We start from the raw sequence: 13,169 nt of genomic DNA on the forward strand, positions 1-13,169 counted from the left end.
TTTGCAACCGTGCACCGACCTTCCATCACGGTCCGGACGCGGGTTTGGCCACTGTCGTGCCCGTCGTCATACTACTCGTGCTTGCCTTGCGTGACCCAGGGTCCTTTGGCAATACGTCACCGGCACCCTCCTGCGCGCTCCTCTCCAGGAAATTTGCCCACAACTCAGCGAGAGACTCCTTGTCTTTGGCTGACGTGGGTTCCGAAAAGATGTCAGCGCTCAGCGAAGGCGAACTGGGCATCCTGTGGAAAGGGGACGAAGGCAGCCGCAAGCTGCCGACTGAGCCGCCGGGACGGGCAAGGCCCGCCTGCTCGCGCTGCTCCTCGGTCCAGTTCAAGTAGCCGGCCATTACCTGCAGGACCTGGAAGCGCTTGGCGTCGCCGCGGTCGAGGGTCAGGAAGTGGAGGAGGTGGTTCGTTACGACTTGTCTGTATGCAAGGTTAGCGACGGCGTGTGAAAACGTGTGTGCGATGCCCCCCCCCGGGGGGGGGGGGGGGGCGACATTATCTTCTGGCTTGGTCTTCTTTAGATACCGCAGCGCCTTCGTCAAGTGATCGTTCAGTACAATGGCCTCGTGTCTCAACTTTCCAACGAGCAAATTCTTCTCCTTGACCTCCTTCTCAAATGGCGCCGTTCGCTCAAGTTCCTTGGACATTTCGTCCTTGGCCGCCTCGGCTTCTGCAGCCCGCGCCTCAGCTTCTTGGGCGGCCTGTTTCTGCGCCTGCAGCTGCGACTCTGTCGTCTCAACCATGTCGCGCAGCTCCTTCTTGCGGGCGTCTTGGATCTCTCGCAGGGCATTCTGCAGGTTATCCACGAGGGTGGCTTGGCTATCGCGGTCCGCGGCAGCAGCCTCGTAATTTTGCCTCAGCGTCCGGATCTGCTCCTCGAGATCACCGACTCTATCCGCCAGGTTCTCCTTGATGGAGCGTTCCTCCATGGCCAGCACTTCCCACTCGCCCATGGCATTTGCTGTCGCCTCCATCTCCTCCTTGAGGTGCTGCACTGCCCTCGTCAGTTCCTCCTTTTCCTTGTGCCAGTTGTGGGTGGAGAGGTTGCTGCGGCTTCGCAGCGTGGTCAGCTCCCTATTGGCGTCTTGGAGTTCTTCCCTGAGTTTCTCGACATCTTCCCCCGTGGAATGTGCCGAGCCCTGCAGCTGCTCGTTTTGCGCCTCGAGCTCTTCTATTCTCTCCCTGGCTTCCTCAAGCTCGGCCTTGTCCCGTTTCAGCCTGCCGCTGAGCGATTCCTTGATCTTTTCGACGCGGTCCAGGAGGGTCTGGTACTGCTCTTCGGCGTGCTCCTTGGCGGAGTTGCTTTCCTCAAGGTCGGTTTTCAGCTGCGAGACTTCTTGCTGGTGTGTTTCCTGAATGGTCTCCAGTTGTTTGCGAAACTGTTCCACTTGGGCCCTGAGTGCCTCTCGTTCTTTCCCCATCGCTTCCAGTTTCGCAGTCGGGTCTGCGTCGGTAGCCCCGTCGGCGGGCTTGGATGGTTCGAGGTCGTGTCCATTGCCGTCTGGCCCTGGCCTATTTGTGTTTCCTGTAGCAGTGCTCTGAAGGTGCCGGACTCGATTATTAGCAAACGTGACCAGCTGGTTTATGTACCTCGCGCATCCGTTATTGTCAAGCGGCATCTACCACGTACAAGTTGGTCGTCTTCGTCATCATTGCCATCCCGGGCGTCTTGGTGATCCGCATCGCCGTTGCTCAGTGGTGCGGCATCCTTGCTCTTGTTGGCATTCTTCTTCTTTCTGCTGTTCTTCTTTTTGGAAGCTGTAGATGCCGTGGCAGCGGTTAGAACACGGTGGCCCATTGACAGAGGCACAAGGGGACAGGTTACGAACCCGAATTGGCGACCTGGGCGGGCTCACCCGCAGCTGTTGACGACATCTTAGCCGCACAGCGCGGTGGTGAAGCGGCCCGCTTGATCGTGCTCGTGTATCCAAGGCTCACGGGCGGTGGCGACGAGAACAATATCGAGTTGACGGTTGTACGATGGGCATGACGCGGCTGCAACGGTGAAATGCAGCACGAGCCTCGCCGAGGCAGCACGTTTGAAGGTGCAGAAATAATAGCGGGTATGGAATGTAGGATTAGCGGGTCGCGGGGGCCACGGCCAGTCAACTTGCCGCCTGTTTTAGTGGTGAAACGACCAGATTTGGCACAGTAAAGTCGCTGAAACTTTCCTCCCCGCCGCCTGCGCTGTCACGACCACCACCACCAAGAAAAAGGAAAAAGAAAGAGGAGAAAATCCAACTACAAGTAAACGAAACATATGCTTGCTTGCGATTCTCTCTCGTCGTCAGACGATACTTCGTGGATGCATCTCAATTCCAATACGCGCATCGTATCCTTGGCCCGACATGTGCTGACCAGTTTTGTACGAGATCCACGCCAAGCCTTGGCTTCATCCTTGGCAAACACTGGCGCAATAATTTCCCAAGACGAGTCTGGCTTGTCCGTACATGTATCTGATGGCCGTAAGAGGGCAGCTTGGCCTATGCCATCGTATTTAATTGAATAAACTCTCATAGTTCGTTCTCGTGTCTTATATTAGGTACGCCAAGCGAGCGTGGACGGAACCTGCTTAGTCATTCACATCACGGGGCTCCAGCTCCAGCTGGCACTTGAGCCGGTGTGGATCCTGCGGCTCCTTTTTTTTTTTTTTGTCTTCTCTCTTCATCTTACAATCATCTTCGCCATCACGTTAATGAACAAGACCATATATGCCCGTGGCTTCTTCACAATCTCGCGCGAAGTAGATGGACTCTCCTTTCATAATCCCACTGCTTGCTCGGCTGCCCTCTTTTCTTCGGACCAGCGGGTAGCGTCCCTGTGAGTGCCGTGGGTTCGCTTATGCGCGTACATTTCACCGACCGGACTATTTGTATGTCTCATGAGGTACACCGTGCTACCTACATCTGCTGAATGATAAAACATGGCCACACAAGTGCCACATGAGCATTCGTGGGTTCAACACGGTCAAGATTTTCTTGGGGCTTAGGGGAAGTACTTGCTTCGGCTAGACATAAAACGTGAAGACATTACTACCTGATACGCTATTGCCAAGACGTAAAGATGCGCATAAGAAGACTGTTTTGCCAATAATCCTAGAATTAAGCCTTCCCTTTCTTCGCTTTGCCCTTGGCACCCTTGGCGGCTCTGGCTTTGGGCGTGGGTATCGACTTGTCGGGTTCGGCAGCAAGCGCTTTGACTTTGGGCTTCTTTGATGCCTTGGTCTCTGCTTCGGCAGGTTCCGCCACCGGGGCAGCTTCTACAGTTTTTGGTTCCTCAACCTGATCTTTTGGCTGCGGAGGCGGTACGTCCTTCAGATCCGGAGCGTCGAACTCGTATCCCATGTCCTTGAACTTGGCAGCCCGCTTGGCTCGCTTAGTCTTCTCCTTGGACACTTTGGCCTTCCAGGTAGATTCTGCCAATGGCTTCTGCAGATGGAGGCCGGCCATCTTGTTCCACGGGACCCTCTTGAACCGTCTGTTGGCGCCCTTGAACAGATCCTCGTGGACCTGCTCCTTGGGGATCGTCTTGCACTTGAGAATGTGTCCAAACAGGAGGTAATTGTCCATGGTCTTGGCAACAATTTCAGCAGTGGTGGCTTCCTCAAACTCGACAAAGGCAAAGTGCTTGCTGGCGCCGGTCTTCTTGTTTCTCGACAGGCGAACGCGCGTGACGGGTCCAAACTGGGAGAGGTATTGCCTCATTTCGTGCTCGTAGAAGCCGTGGGGTATCCGACCAATGTACAGAACGCCCGGCTCGCCAGTTGCTCCATGAGGTGCCTTGGCGAGCTCCTTGGGGACAGAAGGAATCTTGCCGACGTCCTGGCCAGGTTTGAAGGACAGGGCCTTGTCGACGGGGGCTTCATCACCCGAGTCAATCTCTGCAGCGAGATTCCTCACATTGTCATTGTCCTCGCCTTCTGAGTCCTCAGAGTCATCCAACTCCAACACCTCTTCCTCCTCCTCGGTCTGCTCGGCCTCCTTGCCTGCCTTTTTAGGTTTGGATACTTTTGTTGATTTTGCAGCAGGCTTTTCGGGTGCCGCGTGACTTTTAGAGGGCTTCTGCTTCTTCAACGAGATTGGAGAGGCATCCTCGGCAGCTGCTGCGGTAAGCATATGAGTATCAATATTGGAGGATGTGCGGCGTTGCAGTACCCTTTCTCTTGCCCTTGGGCGTGGACTTGTCAGCCGTCTTGGTGACGCTGTTGCTCTTCTGGACTTCGGAAACAGCTGTGCAGAGTCAATTAACGGCTATACCTTCTGTGGTTCACGTATGCAAACTTACCTTTTCTTTTTCTCAGTTCTGGAGCCATTTCGACGACAAATATTTGCCGCCTCGCTGGTAAGTGGTGGCAGCGGTGCAGATAGCTGACGTGGGCAAGAAGAGATAAAAAAACAAGATTCTGCCGGCGTTGCGAGCGGTGAAGGCGCATCGTCGTTGCAAACTTGGAGGATGGTGGTGGTGGCTGTGGGGCTCTACAGGTAGCCGCTGCGAGTTGGCCCGTCCGTGTCTGCTCAGGTTCCAGATGTCATGCGGGTTGAAACATTCGACTTTGAACACTGGACGTTTACACCAATGTCCATCCGCTACGTACCATACGCCCGCACGAGAAGCCGCTGGTTTGGATGGCTCGAATCCGTCTGCATTGAACGTAACCTTTTCAACATAGCCGCTGCAACTGGCTGAGCTGTCGCCGGATTCTCTGCTGTCGATACATCAGCACTTGATATACTCGCTTGATACTGTTCAGCTTTGCAAAGCTATATACGTCATTTGAAGATTTTGACTCGACACCGTCGGCCAACCCTGGACATACATTACTCGAGCTCAGCAGTACGTGCTTCATCCTGCATTTGCCACAGGGCTGGTTGGTGTCGGGTGCAGCTCAACGAGCGCCAAGATTGATGATACAATTCTCCTGCACAATGGGCACGGAACAGGTCGAGCTTAGTCATGAGGAGGTATGGGATGACTCTGCGCTCATCGACTCCTGGAACGAGGCTTTGGCAGAGTACAAGGTATCGATTACTCCAGTCTTCTCATCAAAGTATAACCAACCACTGATACCATGGGTATTCAGAAATATCACAGTATACACGCAAAGGGGGGAAGCGTCAGAGACCTAGAATCTCAAGGCTTTCTGTAGGTGAATGGACAGCAGAACCAGCTCAAGTTGCCTCGATTGCCGTCGCATCAACTAACATTTGTGTCAGGCGGGATACAGCATCCGGAGCAAACAAACAAACCTACACGTCCCAACCTGTCTCTGCCGGCAGCGGAAACCCGGAAGTCATGGTAAGGGCCCTGGACTATGGGTATAACGGCGTCAATCACGGGCGATCCGTTGTGCGGCGCCGAACAACATCTTGTTTCATCCAACACTGCTGACGGCAAGACGAAGGAGTCATATTCTGACCAAGCCCGGCCATCACAAAACGATGCATCGGAAACTGCCTCGGCTGGGCCGGCGCCGCAAGCTCTCCTTGGCTCGAGTAAGTTGACGGCTGCCTGCGGGACCCATCAAGTCACCCTGGATTTGTCGAACATGGACGAAACGTGCTAACTTCATCCCTCCTCGCGAGGACAGTACGGGATGACAACCTGAAGAGACTCCTCATGTCGTGGTATTACGCAGGCTATTACACCGGGCTCTTTGAAGGGCAACAGAAAGCCCAGCAAGAGCAACAACCACAGTCTTGACTGCGTCGACGGTAAAAGATGGAATAGACAGCAGACGCATTGTTGGACGACGCGGAGAGAGGGCTGCGCAAGCCGTGGCCGTGGCCCGTGGGCGACAGCGTCCCACAGTGGGTATCATCAGTGACCACGCGACGACAGCGGTTCCATATCCTTGCGGCTGGAACATATTCTCCGCGACTCCCGGCGTGGCGTGACACTTCAGTAGGCCGGCCATTTTCCCCTGACAATTGGCCCGCGACCCGCTGGCCCCCGCTCTTGTCAACCAACTCACAGTAGGACTGTCTACTCATTGATAAATGTACGATTTCACGTCTCTCTGTTTTCTTCCTTCAATAGTACTCACAGTGCTGCTTAACTAAAAATAATCAAATGCTTTAGATCCTTGTACTACTGTATGCCTTTTTTACAGCTGCAGAAAAGTAGAGCGAATGTCATGTGGTAGTTATATAAAAGTGGAGCCGCTGTGAGGTCACCTCGTCGTGCAAGATTCCCAGCCAATGACCCGAGGTAGCCATGCAGTATGTTTTTTTTTAGCCGCATTGCCCGTCTTTGTTTCACCATGCTGCATTTCCACACCGCGCAGCAGCTTTACCTGGCAATTATGCGGCAAAACATATAGCCGGTCATGTCTCATGGCGTGCCTGGAATTGACCCGACTCTTCTGAAATCGGCGGACATCCGACGATGGCGAGCATGCGCCGAGGAGCGAGCTTCCGTTTCATCACCAAGTTTGGCGGTTTGAGGCTGGAGACAGGGCTGAGCAGGCAAGCAGCACGATGAAGCGGCTGGAATAAATATCCCAATGGCTGACAGACGGGGCTGCAAGTGCAAAATGCAAGTGCCTGATGAATGTTGTCCACATGCATCAATCAATCCACATCAATGCGGCCATTGGCAGAGGAGGCCTAGTTCCCGAGTGCCGTAGGAGACCGGTTGGCTTAACAAACAAATGCGGTCAACGACTCCATGCTTCGCCGTCCTGTAGTCGCGAGTTGATGGGACAAGGTTGACATTCAAAGGGGTTTCGTGGAATTGGAAAGAGACATGGATGCTGCTTCCTACTAGTTATCCTAGTGTCCTCACTGCTCAAAACAGGCAAGACCCTGCAGGAACATCTGGACTTCCGCCAACCTCACCAGTCACCTCACCTCATCTCAACCGAGTCCATGTCAAAACAGCTCTCGAGACAAATCTGTCACCGCGCCTGCCACTTGGGCATCGTGGTTCCCACCGCACGGGGGTAGGATCCAATCGACGGTGCCCTTTTCCTATTTCTAGTCGGATGCTCCAGGTCCCGAGATTTGCGCTCCCCCAGCAAGGCTGGAGGGGATGAGGCCGTGAGGCCGTGAGGCCAACTTGCTTCTCCAAATGTCGAGCGTTGTGAACAGCCTCCCCCATCCCCCTCCCCGGGGGGTGCAGGCCACTTCATCAGAGGCGCTGATGATACGTTGTCTCACTCCCCATAGATTGCGTCAGGAGGCTTGCCCGTTACCTGGGGGACCCTCAGCGCTCTCCTAGTTTAAAACGAGGGATGACCAGGGGTTGTCGAGAAAGTATGCTGTCTGTACAGATATAACATGCGTCGAAGTTCCGAACGTTTCCGCCGTACTCGTTTTATACTCTTCAGGTTCCGCCTTTCGCTTTCTTTTGAATACAGCCTTCCTTTTGCCTTGGGCAAGCGTCTCTCTTTAGTCTTGCTTTATTTTAATTTTTACCACTTTTCACTTTTCATTCTTCATACTTCATTTTTCATTCGTTCTCTTCAATATTTTATATTACCAACCAGGAGCAGGTCCTCTACTCGTTTCGCTCGTGTCCTTTGATAGGATTTAAGCCGGCCACGGCAGCTAACGAGCCTTGGCTATTCAACCCGTCACATGTGCGAGCTTTGTACAATCTCGAAAGGAATTACACAAGCAAATTACACACGTCAAAAAATGAAATTCTCAACTGCCGCCTTGACCACCGTGGCGCCCGTGGCCATGGCTCGACGAGGCGCCAATGTCTTCCCGCCCGTGGCAGGAATCTTCAGTCGAAATGTCATCAAGTCCGAAGCTGGCGATCATGGAGTCAGCCCCGCCAAGGGCGTCAATAGAAAAGCAGTCTCTGCCAATCCCGGCGACGTGATTGTCATTTGGGTCAACCCGGGCGGCATCGGCGCGGACACGACTACCGTCAACGACAAAATCACTGTCACCGCCACGGTTACCGCTCCTGCTGGCGGCCAAGCATCCAATGCACTTCAAGGAAATGCGCTTCAAGGAGGTGCTTCCACGTCTGCCCTTGCCGCTGGAACCACTCATACTGTCACGGTTGGCGGCGACGCGCTGAAGTTTACGCCGGAGCAACTGCAGAACGTTGCTACTGGTGATATGATTCTTTTCAAGTTCCTCTCCAAGAATCACACTGTGACTCAGTCGACTTTTGCAAAGCCATGCGTGGCCAAACCCGGTGGTTCAGACTCTGGCTTCCAACCCAATCCTAACAATACCAAATCACCACCGCCTCAGCAAATGTGGCAGGTCAATACGACCGACCCTCAGTGTATGTCAAATCACCGAGACGTGTTTTGTGGAAGCTGAGAAGACTAACACACACGAAAAAAGGGTTCTACTGCAAGCAAAAAACTCCAAAGAGCCACTGCGGCGAGGGCATGGTATTTTCTGTCAACCCTACTGCTGACAAGACGCATGCCATGTTCCAAGCAATGGCTGTCGCCCAGAACGGCACCGGTTCAGCTACTCCCATCACCGGCGGACAGCAAGGCGTTGCTCCTCCTCGCGGGGGCAATGCTACTGCAGGCGCTGGCCGCGGCCCTGGCGCTACTCCTGGCCAGGGAACTGTCAATGGTGATGGATCTTGCCAGTGTATTGCTTCTTGCAGCGCTGGGGCATTCCCTGCTCCCGCTGTCCAAGGCGTTGGCGCATTTGGCGGAATGCCTGGTAAGCTCAAGAGTCCGCTTCCTCCCCAGTTTTCGTCTCGCCCTCGAATCCTGTGCACTAGCTGACTGGAACTACCAGGTGCACTTCCCATCAACATGGGCACCAGGAAATGAGTTTGCTGTACTGTAGCGAGACTCGCTTTCTAGCCCATGAAACCAATAGAGATGGAAATTTCCCATAATCAAATGCGACTGCTTCAAACCCTCTACTCGTCGAAGTCCTGGGTCAAGAGCATGTAGGCAACGTACGTGGCCGGTTCAGTAATTTCTTTTCTTCCTTTCAGAGAGGGCAAGGCAGATATAGTGAGAAGTGATGATTGGGGGGAACTCCTCCATCGGTCAGTTTTGGTGTGCACGAGCAGGACCACCTCGTGTAGGAAGCCGGCACAACGTTCTTGATGAACAAGGGCCGAGAAGGATTCAGGATAACGGACACCATAATTGCCAGTTTTTCCTCGTTTCCTTTCCTGTGTCCAAGACCCAAAACCCGTGCATGGTACTGCAGGTGCAAAGCAGGGCGTCGTCATGGCGTGACTTGGGACTTGGAAGGGAGAGAGAGCGGCTTCAAGGCGGAAATCCCAAGACGTAGAAGCACGCTAGTATTTGGGCACCCAAAACGAATGCAAGCGAACCGAGCGTTTGATGACATGTTTATTAGGCGCCCGGCATGAAGGAATTCCCAAGCGCCAAACTATTCAAAAAATCGATACGCCCTTGTTCGCCATGGCTATCCTGGAATGATGAGCTGCCCGTCCTACCTGTATACGCCGTAGATGCTCGCCGTTGAGCCATTACTGAGCTTCTGCGTCGCCGCTTCTTCTCACGTCTGGACAATGGGAAACCCGGCGGGTGGAATGTTGTTTTCGAGCAATGGGGGGTTTTGGTTTACTTCTTGGCGCCGGCTTCTGCCTTTCTGGCCTCGGCTGCGTGGGCCGTCAGCGACTTGCACGTCTCGAGTCTTGACGGGGACGGGCGGGATATGGAGAGACGTACCGGCCGCCTGCTTCTGGCGCATAATCTCGGCGGCGGTCTCCTTGGCTCGCTGCATCTCGGTGCCGGTCATGTTGTTGCCCTTTTTCTGTAGGGGGCCCGACTGTCAGTGGCGTGTGTGCGTGAGACGTGGGAGAGGGATTGCCGCGAGGGGAGGGAGGGCAAGGGCAGATGCGGTACCTGGGCGGCTTGCTTCTTCAGGTTGGCCTCGCGGGCCTTGTCGCGCTGGTTGCCACGGGCCATGGTGGTGGGTGTTTGGGCGGGTGGTTTCTCTCTCTCTCTCTCTCTCTCTCTCCTTTTTTTTTTTTTTTTTTTGGGGGCAGATATTAGAAGGGCTGTAGGATGAATTGGACACGGTGTTGCTGGTTGCTGGTCGCTGGTTGCTGGTTTAGAGTAGAGGACGGAGTACGGAGTAGCGGCCGGCCGGATGGGGAGTGGTGAAGAGGGAGGGAGGTCTGAGGGAGCCAATCCGGTGTTGTGGGTCGTGGACTCGTGAGTCGTGGCCAGTTGACCAAACGTCAAGTGTGCACGACCAACTGCCGCACTCCGTACTCGGTACACGGTGGCGGATGTACGCACGTGTATCATCTTAATGACGGTATTGATTGACGATTGAAGTTTCAGCCCGCCGCATCACGGACCATGTTTGCCGTTGAGAGAGGCAAACTGGGATTGACTGCGCACGCGTGCGTGGTAACGCGATGCGGCCGGATGGGCGTGACGGTGAGGCGCGGAAGAAAAAAAGCACGTCTTTCTATTTTTGCAAGCAAAAGATTGTCCTGTCCCGTTCTGCTTTCCATCCTCCTGCGCTCTTCCTCCCAGCACGAGCCGCGACGCCGGGGAGGCCACGCAGCCGAGTAGCCGCAGACGTCAAAGGGACGTGATGCGGCCATGTCCACGGACCGTGACGACGGTGTGGTGGACGAATGGTGGTCAACTGGTGAGGATGGGAATCCAGGAACCACAAGGGCGCCTTGTATGCATGCACGCGTGCATGCACTATGCATGTCTTGGGAGGCATTTCGTCTTGGCATGTGGCACAAGAGACTGACGAAGGCGCTTGTACTTGTTGCCGCCCGACTTTTCTGACGTGTGTCAGTAGCCGCCCCGCGCCGCGTGCGGGTCGAACCTGGGCTGCGTCGTCGATTCGGCTGCCCTCTGCTCTCGGCCAATCCGCGACAACTCGAAACCAAACCTTGGGACGTCGACGCGCTCCGTACATTGGATGCCGTCTTCACCGTTGGCCTCTTCTGGCCGGTGAAGCAGCCGCCCGGGCAATCATCTGCTCTGGCCTGGGCCGTGGCGCCGGCCGTGAAACCTTGGATGCCCATCCACGCTCCGCCCGACGTCATCCCCGTAGCTTCCTGTGCGTCTTGATGCCTGGACGATTGGATCTCGCGAGCCCGAATTCATGTCAACTGGTCCCATGGACGGAGTCGTGGACCGTGTGCAGCGTGTGTCTGCTGCACCGGCTCCCGTGCATCGCAACGCCGGCAACACCTCGTCGCAGAAACCCGCGTCGACCAAGGCCAAGGTCCTCTTTGCTGCCGCGCGTGTACACGTACACTCCGGCGTTCGTTTGCGTTTGCGCGCCTCCGTCAAACACGCTTCCGCTTTGCTTGACACGGGGGCGAGCGGGCTGACAAGGACGAGTCCCCTTGGTCGTTGGCCTCTTGTCCCGACTCCTTTGATGCGCATGATTGTTCTCTGACTGACGGTGCAAGGTTGTGCGAGGCCCTGACTTATTAAAGACCCAGCCGGGCCTGATTCTCTGCTGCGCTCTCATTTGGCGGCGTCTTCTTCTTCGCTATTGAACCGTGTAGACAATGGTGTGCTGCTGGTGAACAATCACTAGTGGTGCCTTTCTCCTTTGTTGAGTTTTGATATTTCATCGTCACGCATTCCTTTTATTTTATTTTATTCTCCTCGACCTTCTCCCCCATCGCCTTTTCTGTGCCGTTCTTGATCCTGCCTCTCCCTTCCCCTTCTCCCGTGTCTGTTTTGGAGAAGAGAAGATAAAAGTGAAGATAGAGAAAAAAACACAACCACCTCGAGGCTGCTTCCTCCTATAGAACGACCTATCGGATCCTGACTCTTCATCACAAAACCACAAGTCTTTTCGACCTACCGTGTAGGCATCACATCGCCTCCTTGCGGCCTCGACCTGACCGCTCCTCCCACTTCCTTCTCATTACGAGACAATCTCTTCACCGACCTGTATGTATGTGCCAACCGCTTCTCGAGCCACATGCCGGCGAGGCCTAACCATTTGCTTACGTCCCCTTTCCCCTACAGGCTGTCATCGTGCCTCTGAGCCCGAGGCATAAAAATGTGGTCCGCCCCGCGCAAGATGTTCAGCTCCTGCTGCCCTCCTGCCGCCAACAACGCCGTGGGAATGATCGTGCTGCAGAGCCTTCGTATCTGCACCGTCATCACTCTCCTCGTCATGTGTATGGCATACTGGGTCGTCATCATCAAGGTGGACAAGTCGCGCACCTACTTTGTGTTCGAGTGTGCGTCGCTCTGCTTCAGCTCCATCCTCTGCCTCGTCCTCAGTGCCGCCGAGTTCCCGGTGCACCCAAGAGTCCGAGGCTACTTCAGGTCAACCTGGCCAGTGCTGTCCGAGGCGCACGGCGTAGGATACATGGGAGCTGCCATTCTCCTGCTGGGATGCAACATGCTAGGGGAACTCAACAGGCCAGACAACGAGGGCGACAAGCTCACGCCGCCTCTCTTCAACCTCGCCCTTGCCGCTGGCGTCCTCGCCTTCATCTTTGGCGTTTTGAACATCGTGTGCGCCCTGGTGTGGCGGAACAAAGGCGAAGGCATCACCTCCCGCGATATCCGCGCCGACGGCGCCCTGGCCAAGGGCCGTCGGTCGTCTCTGCCGGGCTACTCCTCCAGTGCCTCGTCCTGCTACGGGAAAAAGGAGACGGTCAACTGGAACGGGCCAAAGGCCAGGGACGCAAACGATAAGAAGCACAAGCAGTCTGCCCGGCCAGCCATCAGCCCCCCCGTCGACCTCGAAAGCGGACACGACGAAAAGGATCGCTATAGCCCCCTCGCGCCTGAGATTCAGCGACCCGACACTGCCATGCACCCGATAAACCTGAACACAAGCTCTGCAACCAGCAGTCGATATTCCGCGGCGGACATGAATCAAATCTAAGAATCGAACGCGTGCCTTTGTACACTGCAAGATGGGATGCTGGCCAAGATTGGCGTGCGGAGGAGTCCCTCGCTGCATTTTCCTTTTGTATAACCCAGATTCGCGAGGATCTGGCTAGTCATTTATCTGCCTCTGGGGTTTTCGGCGTTTGAAGCCACATATAGACGAGTAATTGCGATGTGAAAGACATCATTTTCCCATGACGTGAAGAGGAATAAAAAACGTGAAAAACAAGTGTCGTGCGAAGTGAGCGTGAGTCCTCGCTAGTCAGGGCTGAATCCACGCTCAGAGTGCTGAATATCGTGTCCCGGAATGTCCATTCAATGCCTTTGTGCTGTTGAATGCCATCCACGCTCAGAGG

At 54.9% G+C, this 13,169-nt stretch overlaps 5 protein-coding genes across 5 annotated transcripts; 2 read left to right on the plus strand and 3 right to left on the minus strand.

Annotated features, from left to right (window-relative positions):
- Positions 1-25: 25 nt before the first annotated feature.
- Positions 26-1,883, minus strand: MAM_04145 (golgi matrix protein; the record flags this gene model as incomplete). Its single annotated transcript, XM_040822943.1, has 3 exons — positions 26-1,585; positions 1,639-1,766; positions 1,838-1,883. 3 exons carry the CDS (start codon positions 1,881-1,883, stop codon positions 26-28), a joined length of 1,734 nt encoding a protein of 577 aa, XP_040678822.1.
- Positions 1,884-3,109: 1,226 nt separating this feature from the next.
- On the minus strand, positions 3,110-4,320 carry MAM_04146 (ribosomal biogenesis protein Gar2; the record flags this gene model as incomplete). The annotated part of the gene is made up of 3 exons (XM_040822944.1): positions 3,110-4,107; positions 4,163-4,237; positions 4,293-4,320. The coding sequence occupies 3 exons, from the start codon at positions 4,318-4,320 to the stop codon at positions 3,110-3,112; spliced, it is 1,101 nt and encodes a 366-aa protein (XP_040678823.1).
- A 3,325-nt stretch (positions 4,321-7,645) lies between these two features.
- MAM_04147 (Cupredoxin) lies at positions 7,646-8,763 on the plus strand (the record flags this gene model as incomplete). Its single annotated transcript, XM_040822945.1, has 3 exons — positions 7,646-8,252; positions 8,315-8,650; positions 8,729-8,763. The coding sequence occupies 3 exons, from the start codon at positions 7,646-7,648 to the stop codon at positions 8,761-8,763; spliced, it is 978 nt and encodes a 325-aa protein (XP_040678824.1).
- Positions 8,764-9,534: 771 nt separating this feature from the next.
- MAM_04148 (4F5 domain protein) lies at positions 9,535-9,882 on the minus strand (the record flags this gene model as incomplete). The annotated part of the gene is made up of 3 exons (XM_040822946.1): positions 9,535-9,572; positions 9,643-9,742; positions 9,820-9,882. The coding sequence occupies 3 exons, from the start codon at positions 9,880-9,882 to the stop codon at positions 9,535-9,537; spliced, it is 201 nt and encodes a 66-aa protein (XP_040678825.1).
- A 2,086-nt stretch (positions 9,883-11,968) lies between these two features.
- On the plus strand, positions 11,969-12,808 carry MAM_04149 (uncharacterized protein; the record flags this gene model as incomplete). Its single annotated transcript, XM_040822947.1, has 1 exon — positions 11,969-12,808. One exon carries the CDS (start codon positions 11,969-11,971, stop codon positions 12,806-12,808), a length of 840 nt encoding a protein of 279 aa, XP_040678826.1.
- Between the last annotated feature and the right edge of the window lie 361 nt (positions 12,809-13,169).

The sequence above is a fragment of the Metarhizium album genome (genome assembly GCF_000804445.1).
Source record: "Metarhizium album ARSEF 1941 chromosome Unknown scaffold_9, whole genome shotgun sequence".
Taxonomy (NCBI): domain Eukaryota; kingdom Fungi; phylum Ascomycota; class Sordariomycetes; order Hypocreales; family Clavicipitaceae; genus Metarhizium; species Metarhizium album.